The sequence below is a fragment of the Myotis yumanensis genome, unplaced genomic scaffold (genome assembly GCF_028538775.1).
Source record: "Myotis yumanensis isolate MYYU_CA2020_CCGP unplaced genomic scaffold, mMyoYum1.0.hap1 SCAF_11, whole genome shotgun sequence".
Classification (NCBI taxonomy): Eukaryota; Metazoa; Chordata; class Mammalia; order Chiroptera; family Vespertilionidae; genus Myotis; species Myotis yumanensis.
This window is the reverse complement of record NW_027223762.1, coordinates 21,173,322-21,191,310: the sequence shown is the minus strand read 5'-3', so window position 1 is coordinate 21,191,310 and position 17,989 is coordinate 21,173,322. Positions and strand designations below refer to the sequence as shown.

General features: G+C 39.8%; 1 protein-coding gene across 1 annotated transcript in view; it reads right to left on the bottom strand.

Annotated features, from left to right (window-relative positions):
- Nucleotides 1-10,396, bottom strand: part of EML4 (EMAP like 4) — a 163,158-nt gene extending 152,762 nt beyond the window's left edge. Inside the window, exon 1 of the mRNA XM_070429100.1 lies at nt 10,152-10,396. Coding sequence (XP_070285201.1) covers nt 10,152-10,176 — 25 coding nt within the window. The 5' untranslated portion in view covers nt 10,177-10,396. The remainder of the gene's footprint in view (nt 1-10,151) is intronic.
- Nucleotides 10,397-17,989: the final 7,593 nt, after the last annotated feature.

The following is a 17,989-nucleotide window of genomic DNA, read 5'->3' as shown; positions in this document are numbered from 1 at the left end:
TAAAAATGTTCACAAACTTAAAATGACTTAATTCAAAACCTGAACCCTACTTAAAATTATATAAAGTATATAGGCATGTGATTACAGACTGAATTGTGCACCTGAATCATCTCACTGTGTCAAATAGCAAGAAAGTCCTTAAAAAATGATGGGAACGTGTCAAAACAACGCAGAAACCAGCATAAATGGGTACCCACGACCCAAAATGGGCCCAATTTGAGCTTCAAAATAAACAGATTATGATCCATTGGAAAAAACATAGAATACCTGAGTCCATACAGATATAAATAAACCAATAAATTGACCGTCTGATGAGAAACAGAATAATTACAAAATTTCAAAGCATTGTCTACAAAATACTTATTAATTACAAAAATATTTTTAAAGTAATTTTACAATGGAGAAGCCTGGCAAACACTACCTTAATTCACTGATCCAAGTGGACATCACTAGTTAATGGGACAAGTAAAAACTGCATGCCATCTGACAGGATACAATGAAACAAAACACAGCTTCACTTCTGTGGCACTGGTGCCAAAGATACGTAATTTGCATCTAATCAGGAGGAAACATCAAATTTAGGGCCATTTTGCAGAACAACTTGGCCTATAATCTTGCAAAGTGTCAAGGTCACAAAACTCAAGGAAAGACTAAAAAACTGCTCCAGACTGAAGCAGACTAAGGCGACAGGACAACTAAATGCAACATTTGATTCTAAACTGGATCCTTTTGCTATAAAAGACATTATTAAGACAATTAGCAAAACTTGCATAGGCTGAGGATTATAGTAGTAATGTATCAACATTAATTTCCTGTTTTGCTTGGTTATAGTATGGTTATCTAGGAGAATTTCCTTGTTTATAGGATGCACACACTAAAAGGTTAGCAGGTGACAGGGCGTCAGTTCTGCAATTTAATTCTGAAATTGTTAAAAGCATGAAGAAGACAGACACCCCTAGCTCTTGGGCTAGGTAGAGGCTGCAAACACATGCCTAAAGAGGCCAGATAATAAGATAAATACGTGAAACAAACTATGTGTAAGGTAGGGACAGGAGCTGCTTACCTATCACACCACTTAGTGAGTATACACATCATCTATGGAACTCAAGCCTAGAGTGGCAAGATCATTCCATTTTTCAAGAGAAACCAAAGATCCAGATTTTTATGTGAAATTTCCCAATCTTTCAAAAGGGCCAAACAAAACATGTCTGTCGGCTAAATTTGAACCACAGCTGCCTCTGGCCCCGAGGCATGTTTCCCAAACTGAGGCCTAGGGATAAAAGGAAACCACATGATATACATGGAACATATTCTTGGGAGCCACAGTTTATCCCAAGAGTTTGCCTGGAATTTTTTGGGACAGGAGATATTTCTATTTCCATGTTTTTAAAATACTATATTATGGAGTAATACGTAAAGTTTGATTTTTAAAAAATTTTCAGTTGAAAGTAATTTCAAGCTTAAAGAAAGTGTTAAGAACAAGAATATCCATAGTTTTTACACCTATTGTTAACATTTTAGTCACTTGCTTTATTTGTACTTGAGTATCCTCCCATCCTCTGTCATCACTTCCTCCCTCTCTATGTCCCTCTATATATGGCTATGTATACATACATGCATTTATATGTACATATATACTAGTAAAACACACACACATATTACACAATTTTGGGGGGGAACAATTTGAGAGTAAATTACATATACCATGGTCCTTTTCCCCTGAAAACTCCAGTGTGTAGTGCCTAAGAATAAAATAGGATAGTTATCAACTTCAATAAATTTAATATTGATGCAATACTTTTATTTACCTAATCGACCATCCACTTTCTCATTTTGCCAAGTGATCCAATTATGCAATCATCCTTTATAGCATTATCCCCTCTAATACAAGATCCAGTCTAGAATCAGGTATTGCAGTTGCCACGTCTCTTTAATCTGGAACATTTCCATAGTCTTCCTTTGTCTCTTTAACATTAATACTTTTTAAAAAGAATTCAGCGTTTCCTCATGATCAGATTCAGGTTATGCATTACTTACTAGAGAACTGCATAAGTGATGTGTTCTCAGGGCATCACATTCAGAGGCACACAATGTCCACTAGTGCTATTTATTTTGATCATGCACTCAAGGTGTTATTTCACGACTGTATAGTGTTATTATATTTTTCCCCTTGCAACTAATAAGCAATATATAGATATTTAAGACCATGCAAAAATCCTGCTCATCAAAATATCCCCTAGATTTAGCATCTATCAATGATTCCTATCTGAATCAATTCTTATTATAACGGTTGTGAAATTATCATATAAACTTTTAAGTTAAATAAACTCCAAGTTTTGGCTACACCCCCAGATCCCTTAGGTGTAAGTGCTCAGTCTCCTCCACTTTAGAAGCACCATAGTGCAATGGTATGTGTGCAAGACCGAAATAATCAGGCACAGCCTTTTGAGGAGAGAAAAAAAAAGTGTGCTTGAGCCATGCCTTAAAGACCAGATACATTTTAAATAGCTAATGAGGAGAGAATCAGTCAAGAAATAGATAACTTCATCAGAAAAGCTAAAAATGCAATATGGAAAATTATTTTGGCAAAAAAAATTTTTTTAATCCTTTATAAAGTAACATATCCTAACCTATCAGTTTTATAAAACCACATTTCTGCATACTGAGTTTGCCTCAATTAAACTGATTCTAGCCCAGGTTGTGGCTCAATGGTTAAGTGTTGACCCATTGCCGAAACCGGTTTGGCTCAGTGGATAGAGCGTCGGCCTGCGGGCTGAAAGGTCCCAGGTTCGATTCCGGTCAAGGGCATGTACCTGGGTTGCGGGCACATCCCCAGTGGGAGATGTGCAGAAGGCAGCTGATCGATGTTTCTCTCCCATCAATGTTTCTAACTATCTATCTCTCTCCCTTCCTCTCTGTAAAAAATCAATAAAAATATATTTTAAAAAAAAAAAAAAGTGTTGACCCATAAACCAAGAGGTCCCCATTTCTAATCTGATCTCCTTCCCCCTCGGTCAAGGCACATGCCCAGGGTTGCAGGCTCCATCCACAGCAGGGAGTATACAGAAGTATCTCTCACTGATGTTTCCATTTCTCTATCCCTCTCTCTCTAAAATTAATAAAAACATATTTTAAACTGATTTTAGAACTATATATATTTTTTGCTGCTATTAACCGTTTTCGAACTGTTGTATTCAGATTCTAAAAAGTTCAAAAACAAAGAACACAATTCAGTATAACTACTTCTGATTGTTCATCCTCTCACCTAGTCTCTCAAAGATGGGGATTAGCCACTAGAAGTGTACCTTTCATCTGACTGTGACCCATAGTAAGAAAACTTTACAATGTAATTCTAAGATAAAAATATAAAATTGAAAGTTTCTTTAATCAACATTATATGAAGCATCAATTTTTTTATGTTTCTTTCTTCCCCTCCTTATTCTTTTTTAAAATTTATTTTTATTTATTTATTTATTTTGGTTAATCCTCCTTGAGGATATTTTTCCATTGATTTTTAGAGAGTAGAAGTGAGGGAGGGAGAAGGAGGGGGAGAAGTGGGGGGGTGGGGGGGATATCAGTTGCCTCCAGCACACACCCTGACCAGGGCCAGGAATCGAGCCTGCAACCCAGGTATGTGTCCTAGATCGGAATCCAACCCGGGACCGTTCAGTCTGCGGGCCAATGCTCTATCCACTGAGCCAAACTCTTTATTCTTTTTAGTGTTGGTCTTAACCCCAAATAAATCAATTTCTAAATCCATAATAATAGTTCATACACAAGACCTGCACTTCAAAAACAATACCCTAGAACAGGGGTCCTCAAACTTTTTAAACAGGGGGCCAGTTCACTGTCCCTCAGACTGTTGGAGGGCCGGACTATAGTTTAAAAAAAAACTATGAACAAATTCCTATGCACACTGCACATATCTTATTTTGAAGTAAAAAAACAAAACGGGAACAAATACAATATTTGTATTTGCATGTGGCCCGCGGGCCGTAGTTTGAGGACCCCTGCCTTAGAACCTAGCGTAGAGCTCTTTATCAGATGGCCAACAAATTTCTTCCCCAAATTTTACTCATGAAATCTCTACTGCTCTGCTGTGAAATTTCAGACACAAGAGAGAGTTAGCCTTCAACAGATTTGTAATTTGTCTGGAGAAATGAGACTTATAATAATTGTAAGACTTGTAATAATTATTTATACCTTATAAGAAGAGATATTCCATGATAAGTGCTCTAAGAATGCTCCTATGCTAAAAGTCCAAGGGGTAAATACTTTAGGCTGGGAATAAAAGCAACAAATAAGGAAGGGTGTTTAGAAAGCAATATTTGAGTTAGACCTTGAAGGGTACTGGGAATGTCACAGGGATGAAAAAGTACCAACCAAATTTGGGAAACAAGAAATATGTCATTGGCCCGGAAATATTAAGACAGCAGAACAAGATAATGGAGGGCCTCGAGAACAAGGCTAATGTTTGAAATTAGTCATTAAGGCAATTAAACAATCTAAAAGAGTGAAGGGCACAATCAAAGCACTGCTTCAGAAAGATTTATAGGAAGCTCCTCCCCCCCCATAAATGGAACAGGTGGCGGGCTATCAATAATCCAAACATGAAAAAATATTTGAATTGTGGTGGTGAAAAAGGCAAGTAAGGGATGAGAAAATGTGACAAGAATTGACAAATCTTAGCAGAGATTTTAATGTGGTAGGCAAAAATGGTAAGGCATCAAACATGATTCTGACCTTTCAGGGCTGGGTAATACAGACAGTGGAAAAACGCTGATTTAGAGGAAGAATAGTTCAGATTCAGGCATGTTAGATATAATGCACCAGTGGGTTACGAAGTCAGTAAAATGGGGTAGGGAAAAGATATTGGACTCCATCAGAAAAATCTCAGTTCAAGTAAAATAATGGTTAGGATCCAATGGGGGGGGGGGGGGGGCGGAAGAGTGCAAACTTATAGCTATAACATGATTTTATCTATGTAAAAAACTAGGCATAAAAAAGACTAAAAATAAGAATATCAACATGTTAACATCAGATGCATACAGATGAGTTAAAAATAACAATAAGATTTCTTCTTTTGTACTGTTTTCATTATTTAAAATAATACAAATACAAACCTAACAAGTTAAGTCTCCCCATCTCTCCCCCCACCAAAAAATTGAAGAAAAAAATCTGGATCTAAATATCTTTTTTTTAATCTCAAACTCTTTGAACCTCAGTTTCCTTATCTACATAAGGGGAATTTCTCTTCTCCCCAGGTTACTGTGCAGATTAAATGAGATAAAGCTTTTTGTTAATTATACATCAATAAGCAAAGTTAAGGCATTACAACAGTCTGAGACAACTAAACTATAGGACAAAATATTATACATAGATTCAGAAATATACTATAGACAACTAAACTATAGGACAAAATATCATACATATATTCAGAAATATACTATAGATATTCCACACTGAAGCAACAGTTGATGAAGATTATTTCCTTACTTTTTTAATGCCTTAAAATCCATCTAATTTAAAATCATAATGTTCTTCTCAAATTTCTTATGAACATTGAAGTTTTACATGTTACAGAAATGGACTCATATATATAAAATTAATATAGTCCTTTCCCCACAAGTTATTCAAACTTAAATATAGACAGAAAAAGACCTAGTAATATTATTCCCTAATATTACTCCATTGTTTTAAAAAGCCAGGGTCTATAGAGATAAATTTAGCAATCTCCAAATGTTCTTTCAGAAGTTACAAGCTTGATACATTGCACAGCATTCTAAATGGTGCTTTTCCCTCCTCTACTCCCATTTCAAGTACTTTACTTATGCTTAAACATATCTATTTAAAACTAGATAGTAAGCTCCTAAAAGGCTGATTTGTCCTTCCCCTAAGAACAAGCAAACATAGTACTGGTCATAAAATAGGTGTTAATCCACATACATGTACTCTAGCTAACTCATATTACAGATGCTGCAGGGACCATATAAGAGTTATTATTCATGTCATGTAATGTAACATAAGCCTATCTTCAGCCTTTTAAGAGACAACCAATAAGAAATTAAAAGTTAAGCCCTAACTGGTTTGGCTCAGTGGATAGAGCGTCGGCCTGCGGACTGAAGGGTCCCAGGTACGATTCCAGTCAAGGGCATGTATCTTGGCTGCGGGCACATCCCCAGTAGGAGGTGTGCAGGAGGCAGCTGATCGATGTTTCTCTCTCATCGATGTTTCTCTCTATCCCTCTCCCTTTCTCTCTATAAAATCAATAAAATATATTTTTTTTTGAAAAAAAGAAATTAGCCCTAGCCGGTTTGGCTCAGTAGATAGAGCATAGGCCTTCGGACTGAGGGGTCCCAGGTTCGATTCCGGTCAAGGGCATGTATCTTGGTTGCAGGCACATCCCCAGTAGGAGGTGTGCAGGAGGCAGCTGATCCATGTTTCTCTCTTATCAATGTTTCTAACTCTCTATCTCTCTTCCTCTCTGTAAAAATCAATAAAATATATTTTTTAAAAAAGAAATTAAAAGTTTAAAGAAAATTCCCCAAATAATGTTATCACATGAGAAACATTGTATGTGACTAAATATATAAAGAATGCTTTAGACTAGATTTGTAGAAATCATAGGCTGCATTGTTCCTTTTAGAAAGCAAGAGTATATGAGATAAGAATTAAGTCCTAATACTGTAATGTTAAAAATATTTTCTTAAAATATTTCATAAATTGAAGCATACTACTACTATTTGTTCATATATCCTGCACCCAGAATGTTATGTTTCTTATACTAACCCTACAATTTCATTCATGACAATCTTTCTTCAGAAAATAAATTTTTGAGTTTTATTTGGGGGTTTCAAAAAAATCTTCGGAGCAGAAACAGTTAAAACCAACATAGTTAACTGTATGCTGTCTTTAACTTACTTTAGTATAAAGTAGTAAATTCCAAGATAAAACTCTGAAAGTTAAAACCTTTATTTTTAAAAGACAATAAAAAGACTAAGCATGAAATGCACCTATCCCCTGCCTTATGAAAATCAATAAAAAAGCCATGTCAATAGCTTCCCACTTTTGCACATATCCTACGATTTAAAATATATACTGTATATACATTTTGTACGTGTATGTATACATATATAGTGATTTGGAGGCTGGACATCAAGATAGATTGTTCAGGGAACTCCCCCACCACACACACACAAAGTTTTTAAAAAATCGTTTCCAAGGTGCTGCCATTTTTAATTATAATTCGTAAACGAAAGGCTACTAGCCTAAGGGAAATTCCAAAGTACAAGCACCTGCCAGCCAAGTTGCCTGAAACTTATCAGCTGCAGAGATTTAAAGCATCCTTTAGTTGTTTTTACGTAAAACAAAAGTTATACAACTGGCATATTATTTCAATGTAGTGCACATAACATGGCCAGTCACTTAACATTCCTCTCTATTATTTCAAAAACCACTACAAACACTTTTAATTGCCATTAGACATCTTATAAAATGCACATAATAGAATGTTTTATCTAAACACTCAACAAGGGTACAGTTTAAATTTTAAAAGGTTTTCACTTACAGAGTGATTTACCATAAGATTCCCTTAAATAATCAGTTTCTCTAGAATCATTCTGTTTATAAAGCACTCAACTTTTCTGCTTATAAAAATACAGTTTTATCACTATAAAACTATCTTTTTAAGAACCCATCTAGTGTATAAAAAGAGATTCACACATACACTTCCTTGAGAATAAACAAACGCTTTCAATACTTGTGACCCCAGAAGAACTTCACATGTTTTGAATTCTTGTTTGGTTAAATACAAGTTTTTAAACATCTACTAGAATACAAGTGCTTGCCTTTACATTCATAGCTCTCCTGATGATAAAATAAAGATCAATGCAACTCTCAGCTCTGGACTAATGAACTGCAGGGAACAGAAACAGGCAATCTGGCAAGAGCGAGCAAAGCTCTGCTTAAAGGCTACCAGTAAAATATACCAGCACTATCCCTCCCCCACCCCAACCCTTTAAGGTTTCAATTAAGATGGGGCCTAGTTTTTCTCTTACAAGGGGCACAGAAAGAAAAAGCACAGTGCTCCTGGGAGAAGTATTTTCATCAAGATCAGCTCCAGAAATACTGCCAGGAACCATTTCTTTCCCTCTCTGCTGACACAGGTTCCTCTCTTTAGAGACCAGCATCACCCCTGTTGCTGATCAACACCATATCTAAAGAAAGGAAACGTTTCATCAATGTACCACTGAAAGGATGGCATCAAATGAATAAGAAAAAAAAATCCAATACTCGGGTCAACTCTAATGCTTTTTATGAAACGTGGGAGCCCCAACTAAAATTCACCTTCATCTAAGTGGCCTCATGAATTGGCAAGAGGGATAAAGTTATTTAATAAGGCATATCCACTATTTCAAAATAAAACTTAGTGCCCCAACTGATGAGAAAGACTCCCTCAAAACACAGAAGAGGAATCTTTGGCAAGTCCTTACCAACAGGAGAGAAGCAGAACAGCTAATTCTACTGTGAGTAGTGATTCCGCCATTCCTACAGGCTGAGGAGCCAACATCCCTCAAGGCACTCAATGTTTGCCCCAGTATACGATCACCCATTTGCCACCATATAAGACAAGTCTTTAGGTTCAATATAATTGGCAAATAAATTCAGGCGGGGTGGGGGGGAGGGGGCAGTGAATAGTTGATGCCTTTTTAAAAGGAGCCTAAGAATGAAACCACCTCACTATGCAAGGAATCAAAGACTAGAAAATGGACAACAGGTGCCTTTGGGGGGGAAAGAGTAACACTCAGCTGCCTATTTTAGGATTTCACTCTCCAAGCACTCTAACGTTGTTTTCTTCCCAAAAAAAAGGGCCCCAATTACCGTGTTTTGCCATTTAATACTTATAATAGGCCCACTGCTCTTGGGCTGACTTTTTCACTTGAGATTTAAAAACCCATCTAATCCCAACATGGCCAGATCGTGCACTGATCCAGGAACATGAACCAACTAGGGACTGGTAATCAAGAAATGCAAAAAGAAGGTGTTTGCATACAAGCTATACCTCTAAATAGAATACTCCGAATACAAATCCAGCAGCAGGTATCACATAACTGCAGGATCAGCCAGAGCAGAGACGGGTTTCTCTCACCATCACCACAATCGAGCTCAATCTTTACAGTAACCAGATTCCGGTGGCCTCGAAGAACAGGAATTCCAGACACAGGTTAGAGAGCCCCCCGAGTACCAGCCTCAAGTTCTGGTTCCCGGAGCCAGTTACAAAATTTGCTACCTTTATTTGGGTGAAAGGGGACACAAAGGATACTTGAGCCTACTTCATAACCTCTTCCCTTTCCCCATTCCACAAAGACAGCAGACTCCAAAAATGGAGAATCCTTTCTTCCCCTGACAAAGGCCCCCTTTCCTATGCATTCACCGGGCAGAATTACGTCTCCCCAACATGCTGGCAAAGCCAGAAAAAAAAAAAATCCTGCTTTCGTTCCTCTTAAAGAGGGTCCCCCAACACCGATGCCACCTCTTCCTTCTCTGTATTAAAACAAGTGATGCTTCGGTGTTTCTGGTTCCCTCCACCGCTGCAAAATGTTCAGAGAAGTGAGGGGAAGTTGTCAGCTACTGAAAGATGCAAGAAGTCTCCGAAAGTCAAAGCGAAGACGGGGGGTTTGGGGGTGCCTCCTTCCTGAGAAGAAACGGGGGGGGGGGGGGTCCCTACACTAAAGAGCGGGCTCTGCGTGGGTAAGGGGTGTCCCGACTCCGAGAGTTCAGTGTGTGGAAAAAAGGGAGGAATGTTATACCTCGAAAAAGGGTCTGTGTGGGGGGAGCCCTGAGTGTATGGGGAAGGGCGTACCGGCTCTCGGGGCCTCTCGGAGAGGAGGGGTTCCCGCTTTGGGGAGAGGAGGGCCAGGCACCGAGGGGCGCTGGGAGGAGAGCGGGGTCCTACCGAGGAGCGCTGGGCAGGGGGGAGGGGTTCCGAGTCCGCCGCAGCCAGCGGAGGGGCGGCAGCCTCGAGGGGAACATGTGCAGTGGAACCACCGCCATCCCGAGGGGCAGGGTGGAGAGCAGGGCCTGGGCTGTCTGGAGAGGCAACGAAGTTTCCAGCCTGGGCAGCCCAGGGAGGATTTCCCAGCCGTACTCACCGAGGCTGCCGGCGAAACCGTCCATCTTGCGGGGGAAAGCGCCGGGCTCCGGGCTCAGCGGGGCGGGCACTTCATTCAGCGGACGGAGAGAGTGGCCGACGCTGAGCCTGACCCGCTCGCTCTTTCAGTCGCCCGGCTCGGCTCCCAGCCCCCGCCCTCGTCGTCCGTCCGTCGGTCCGCCTCGGGAGAGTCAGTCGCAGCCGCCGGGGCCACTTCCCCGTCAGGTTGAGAGCCGCGCCGCTCCGCCGCCTGCCCAGCCTCCCTCCCAGGCAGCAGCCGCGAGCGCCGCGCCGCGCCGCGCCCCGCCCCCGCGCCCGCGCGCCGCAAGAGCCCCGCCCCCGCGCACGCCGTCACGTTTCCGACTCCGCCCCCCACGTGACGACACGGAGGCGGGGTCTTGGCGACCCTTCCTTCTCACCTTGCCTCGGCCTGGGATTCCTCCCACCTCGCGCGGGACTGGTGGCTGCGCTTGCGCAGTGGGCTTGCTGAGGACCTGGGACTTGGGTCTGAAAGCTAGCTGCGAGTGGATGGGGGTAAGGAGGGGCCTCTGACATGGGATCTTCTGGAGCATGGAGGGGCTTTGCAGCCCCTGGGGAGTCCAAGTCTGGAGCCCCCCGCCTACCAGGAGATGGTCACCCTGTTTATACTGCTAGGACACTGAAGAGGCAACCACGTGCTGGAAAGGATCCCTTCTTCCCCCGGTTCACCCTCTGCCCCAGTTGGGTGAAGGACAAATAGGAGCAAGTCTTCTTGACTCACTCAAGGCCACCACTGCTACAGCCACAGGACCCAAGACAACCAGAAGCAAAGAACGTTAGTGCTGGACAGGACCCAAGAGTTCAACCTGCCTCCCCTTTAAGTTGGACGCTGAGCCTTAGAAAGGACATGACTGCCCAAGGACATGGAGCTTGGTAGAAGCAGAGCAAGAACCCCGGCTTCTTAACTCCTTCTGGTGTTCTTTCCACAAGGGATGTAAAGGGACCTCTTCTACAGCAGATGATAGAATTAATTGCCTACTAGGGAACTATATATGACAAAGGGTTGAAATGAAGTAAGACTGAGTTTTAGGCCCAACTCCATGTGACTCAATAGGTGAACATAAAGTCACTGAACTTATTTGGGCCTCACTTTATTCATTTACAAATGGGAGGACTGTTCTCATAACCAAAATATCTAAGTATACAGAGCCTTTATCTTCCTCCTCCTTCTCCCACCCATCCCTATTCTTCATCCTTCCAAAGACCTTCCTCTAGTTTCCAAAGTCCCTCCGGGGACTTGTATATGTGGATCAGAGTAATAAGAAGAGAACTTAAGGTGCTCAGGAACTAAATTGATCTATACAATAATAAAGAACTGGGTTAGAAAGGGGAGAATAAGAGTCATTCTAGAGCAGTGGTTCTCAACCTTCCTAATGCCGCGACCCTTTAATACAATTCCTCATGTTGTGGTGACCACCAACCATAAAATTATTTTTGTTGCTACTTCATAACTGTAATTTTGCTACTGTTATGAATCGTAATGTAAATATCTGATAAGCAGGATGTATTTTCATTGTTACAAATTGAACATAATTAAAGCGTAGTGATTAATCACAAAAACAATATGTAATTATGTGTTTTCCGATGGCCTTAGACGACCCCTGTGAAAGGGTCGTTTGACCCCCAAAGGGGGGTCAAACCGCTGTTCTAGAGAGAGTTGCAGGAGAGAGAAACAGAATGAAGAATGGAGATGAGAAATAAGAGGTAGCAACTGCCATAATGAGAGGGACTGAGAGGAATTAGATGGTCGAAAGGATTGTTAAACATTTTGTTGCTCCCTGGTTAGAACATTGTCCCAATACATCAAGGTTGTGAGTTCTAACCCCAGTCAGGGCACATGAAAAAAACCAGCCAATGAATGCATGAATAAGTGGAACAGTAAATCTGTTTCTCCCTTCCTCTCTCTCCCTAAAATCAATTAAAAACCAACATTAAAAAAACAACACATTTTGTTTCTGTCTTGCCGTATACTTTTCCCTTTTTGATGCTTCTTTTAAAATCTTCCCTAAAAATCGAAATTACTTTTCATTTCTTTTTTGGATATCAGACCTGTGTGTCTTCTGAAAACCATATTATGTGGAGACTGGCCATAAGGCAGCCAAGATAAATTCAAATTACAAACAAAATGGTTTCTAAAGTTTCCTCCTTCAAAATTAAATTATTTACCCAAAGTTTCCCCTGCTATAGACATTTTCATTCCTCTAAGTTGCTAAGTCTAACCATTTAATATTTAAGAAGGCCTTGATCTTGACAATTGCTCTTCTGTTTCCACATATAACACTCTGTCAAGTAAAAGAATAGGAATTTGCATTCTCTTTGATTACCTCTTAATATGATGATTTTTTTCTCTTAATAGATATCCTTTGCTGGGACACTGTTATATGACAGGTTTTGTGCCCAAAACTTGTTTGTTTTTTAAAGTACTATGAATATGATAGTGGTTTTTAAAATAACTTTTTAATAGGATAAAAATATATTTTAGTTTTTAGTTTCTGGCATGGTTGATCAATTTGTTTTTATTGCTGATAGCTGGGATGCATAAAAAAATCACTTCTCACATATAGTACAGGTTGTAGTATTGCTGTAGAAATTCTGATTAATTCTATTTCAGGTGATTCCCATTTTTTAAAAAAGGAAAAGAAATAAAATATATGGTGAATTTTAAATTATATGCATTGCATTATTAAGTATATTCCTGACAGGAGAGAATTTCCATTGTGGTTTGACATCAATGAGAACAAAAATTTCCACTTACAATTATATATATATATATATATACATATATATATATATATATATATATAATATTAGAATAATTTCCCCTAGACTAGCTTCTGGCTCATGTTTCAATCCTTGTTTCTACCACATTACCCACATACTTCCAGTGGCAGCCATATAGTCATATCACATTATAACCTCTAGTCCTTACCTCCATGACAAGATGTCAGGGTCATCGAATTATTCCTGGAACCTATTGCTAAATGAAGACAGCCAGCAATAACTTATGTGTAAGTGAGATTATAGTGGAAAGACAAACTTTCCTAGAGCCTTGAAAGAGACTCATGGAGCGTGTTTCATTAACGTCATAATAAATCTGCCTGTCTCAGTTGCTTTTATTTTTACAAAAGTAAAAAAAGGGTTCTTTGCCCTAACCGGTTTGGCTCAGTGGATAGAGCGTCGGTCTGTGGATTGAAGGGTCCCAGGCTCCATTCTGGTCAAGGGCATGTACCTTGGTTGCAGGCACATCCCTGGTAGCAGGCACATCCCCGGTAGCGGGTATGCAGGAGGCAGCTGATCGATGTTTCTCTCTTGTGGATGTTTCTAACTCTCTATCCCTCTCCCTTCCTCTCTGTAAAAAATCAATAAAATATATTTTTAAAAAAAAGGGTTCTTTGTTTTTATTCTATGTTTAACATAAGCAGTGTACGAAAAAGTTCCAAACTCTGTAAGAGGCTAAATGGCAATGTTGTTCTAGCTCCTCCTAACCATAAAAAAAAATGTCTAGGGATAAGTTTTAAATTACTGCAAGAGAAACAAACAAAATGTGTGAGAGGATATACTCCAAAATTTTGTTTGTTTTTGGTGTTTTTGTTTTGTTTTGTTTTTTTAAGTAGTTGCCTCTGGGAAATGAAATTAAGTGGGGGAAGGGAAAGGCAGGAAGAGATACAGGGGGTTTCCCTTTTATATTATTTTAACATCACAAACATCTGTTAATTTTTAAATACCATTAAAGATGCAAAACCAAAAAATATGTTGCCATGCATATTAATTCACACACTCACCCACAAACTGTATCTATAGACACTGATTTAAAATAACTGTTTTACCAATCTTGGCAAGATTGTTATCTTTCGCCTAAGGCTTTCCACACTTACTGACCTTAGCAGTGCTGCGTGTAAATTCTTGGCAAGAGCTTGTGAGACTGAAATCTATCCTCTGGAAATCACCAAACAGGCTTCGTTTGGGATTTCCTTCGTGGATGCATGAGTGAGTGAGTGAATGACTATGGGGGCTCAGGTTAATTTTGGTAGCTCTGATGGTGCCATGCATGACTAGTAGAGAGAAGAGACCCAGCCTGGGCTATGGAGCTGTGTTTTCCCAGAATTTGTGACATGATGTGAGGCTTAAACTTATTGAAACTGTAGAACCAATGAAGTTTCTATGTGCTAGAGCTTCACCACATTTACTGGATGTTGGGCAAGCCTTAAAAATAAGAACCGATCATTTTCATCTGTCCACCATAACTATATACTATTTCCCCACAAGGAATTCATAGCAGCTTCTCACAAAATTGAAATTCTACAGGGGAATACTTCTGAATAGCCATGTTGTAATGGAAAGCAGCCAATCAGGGAAATTCAACTCTAAAAATTAATAACACTGGAAGCTCTCTATTTGCAAACAAAATATTTCCAAAAGGTCATTTTTAAGTCAGCTGTTTGAAATTAGAAGCAAGGCTAAAAATGGTGAATAGATTGCCATTTAGCCCCCAAACATGTAGCATGCTAATCCCAACCTGCCTGTGTTAAAACCACAATCATGACAACCTTACTTAAGGTTTTGAACCAGACAGGTCTGTAATTGAATATTGTCCATTACAAGCATCTGTGAGTTGATGTTGCAACCTAAGTACAACACCCTTCCAAATTTTAAAGAGCTGACTTAAAAATGCCCTAGGAGGTATACTTTTTTTATCTCCATTTTTTAAAACCAGGAAAATGAGCCTCAAGAGTATACAAGCTCTTTCCACTGCACTAGTTTGACCCTTAATATCACTGGAATTCTATTGTGGGGATCTTTGAATGCCAGGCTGAGACAGCTATCAACAACGTAATTTTAGCAACAAGTGATATTATCAAAGTGTTGCTGCAGAAAAATTAACCTACAGGTGGACAAATTGGAAGAGACACTGGAAATAGGAAATGCAGGTAGGAGGCTGCTGCAGTGAAGTGATAGTTGCAGAAGGTCCAAGAAGAAGAGAATTGAAGGAAAACAACAAATAAATGAACAACAAACAAAACCCTTGCAGACCTGGATGACGGGCTGCCTCAGAAGCTAAGAGAGAGGAAGGAGGTTATCCAGGTGCAACTCCCAGTGATGACGAGAATGATGGCAACATTAAATGCAAATAGGAACTTAAATAAATGAGGTGATAAAGAAGAGAAAATATAGTGGTTAATTGCCATTGTTTTTGTTGGCCTGTGTCAGGCCCCCTTTCCTGTCGTGGGAAGCTGAAGGAAATCAGAGGTCATCTTTGGCAGCTGGGGCTCAGGCACCTGACTTTGACCAACTGGAAGCCCTAGCCCAGTCTTTTAATCTGGGATGAATAACACAAAAACTACCAATTAGGGACCAATTCTAGGTAACTGAAAAATTGAAGATGAGCAGTGATCATGGGGGGCAGGGGCGGGGGCGAGGGCAGGGGCGGGGGCGAGGGCGGGGGGAGGGCGGGGGGCGGCAGCGGAATGAAGAGGGCCAGCCAGCTCCAGAGCAGTATCCTCAAAAGGCACCTCCTGTGGGGTGAACTCAGCGGTGCTCTCCATGCCCTAGATCAGGGGTCCTCAAACTTTTTAAACAGGGGACCAGTTCACTGTCCCTCAGACTGTTGGAGGGCCGGACTATAGTTTAAAAAAAAACTATGAACAAATTCCTATGCACACTGCACATATCTTATTTTGAAGTAAAAAAACAAAACGGGAACAAATACAATATTTGTATTTGCATGTGGCCCGCGGGCCGTAGTTTGAGGACCCCTGCCCTAGATGCCTGGATTCCTGCCCATTTTCCATGCTTGCTCCTCTGCATTCCCTATCGACCCAGTGACCACCTGATATCTTCCCAGTGAATTCATTTTCTGCTGCAGTTAGCCAGAGTGGGTTTCTGTTGTTTGTAGTTGAGAACCCTGTGTGGTATAAGCACTGACTTTAGTTTTAAACAGATTGTGCTGGTATCATGGCCAGATGCCCAGATGGAAGCTTCCAGCACATTGATTTGAAATGTGAGATTAGAGTTTAGGTGAGGGTTGGGTCTGGGAATATAGATTGAGGATACTTCTAACTGGAGCCAAAGATTCAAGCCATGAGAAATTGTCAAGTGAAAAGATCTGAGTGCGGAATTTGAGGGAATGCCAATATTTAGGTGGTAAGAGAAGGAGTTAGGGAAGAGGAAGTAACGGTTGTAGGAGGCGAATCATGCTAGTGGCACATCACAGAACCCAAAGAAGCCAGGACTTAAAAAAAACATATTATGGAAATCAGATGCTATTCAATAGCACAGCGTCCAGGGGAGATAAGAATGGAGCCCTAGATACAATGATTAGAAAGCCACTGATTTTTAGAGAGCTCTTTTATCATGATGGTGGGAAAAGAAATCAGGGTGCAGGGCATAAACACTGAGAGGGTGGTATGAAAGTGGAAGGAGAAAATATAGGCTACAGTTTAGAGACGTTTGGCAGGATTTTGACTGTCTTGTTGACTGCTGAATTCTCATCTCCCAGAGAGGTACTTGGCATATGCAAAATCTCAATACGGATTTGTGAAGTGAATGGGCAACGAAGAGCAGAAGCAGAAAATTAACTTGAGCTAAACTATGGTAAAGGGGCAAATATTTAGAATCAGGGTTACCTGATTATGCTTGCAAGCCAGGATTACTACATCCTCTCTCACATTTCCGCCCTGAGCTGGAGAACCTGATTTCCTAGATCCTCCACTAATTACCTGCTGGACACTTCTTCCCCACTACTTCTCTCCTCACTCCTCTAGTTTGTTTGTACTATAAGCTAATATAATGAACATTCCTTAAATAATTCCTCAACCTTATTTATGTCTTATTCTCAGAATATTTTCTTTTACTAATTGATGTCCCACACAGAGGTAAGTCAAATATTCTCCATCTATATCAGTGATGACGAACCTATGACACGCGTGTCAGAGGTGACACTCGAACTCATTTTTTTGGTTGATTTTTCTTTGTTAAATGGCATTTAAATATATAAAATAAATATCAAAAATATAAGTCTTTGTTTTACTATGGTTGCAAATATCAAAAAATTTCTATATGTGACACGGCACCAGAGTTAAGTTAGGGTTTTTCAAAATGCTGACATGCCGAGCTCAAAAGGTTCGCCGTCACTGATCTATATTTATTTTGTCTCACACCACACTAGAACCTCAATACACTATTGTGGATGACCAGATAAAACAAAGTCTGTTTAACTAGAAACTGAATTTCAGGTGTACCATTACATGATATCTCCATTGCACATTTTAAGAAATTTACTTACTACTTTATGGTCCTTTAAAATGCCAAATTTTAAATCCAATAACCAAATTATGAAATACAGTATCAAAACATAAACATATCTTATAAAAGCACTAGAGGCCCAATGCACGAAATTCATGCCAGGTGCTCGGCCCTTACAGCCCTGACTCCGTCCGGAAGGAAGGTTGTCCAGACGGTCATTCCACTGTTCAGGCGTTTGGTCGATTTGCATATTATGCTTTTATTATTATAGATACCATTTGAGTGGCCTTTGATTTAAATAATCATAAAAATAAAATGTAAGATTTATTATTTTTATTTTCAATTTTTCTCTTTCCAAATGTTAGAGGTCTTTCAGTAAAGAACAGGCATTTAAAAAATAAATCATAACTAGAAATTTAAGAAGTCATAAGTGGTTTTCAAGTGCAATATACTTGGACTATAATTATAAGATTAAAGATCTGGAGGTTTCTCATCCCAAGTTTCTGGTTCTTCATGGATGTAATTAAAGCACATAAAGCCTTTCCAATGGATTTAAGA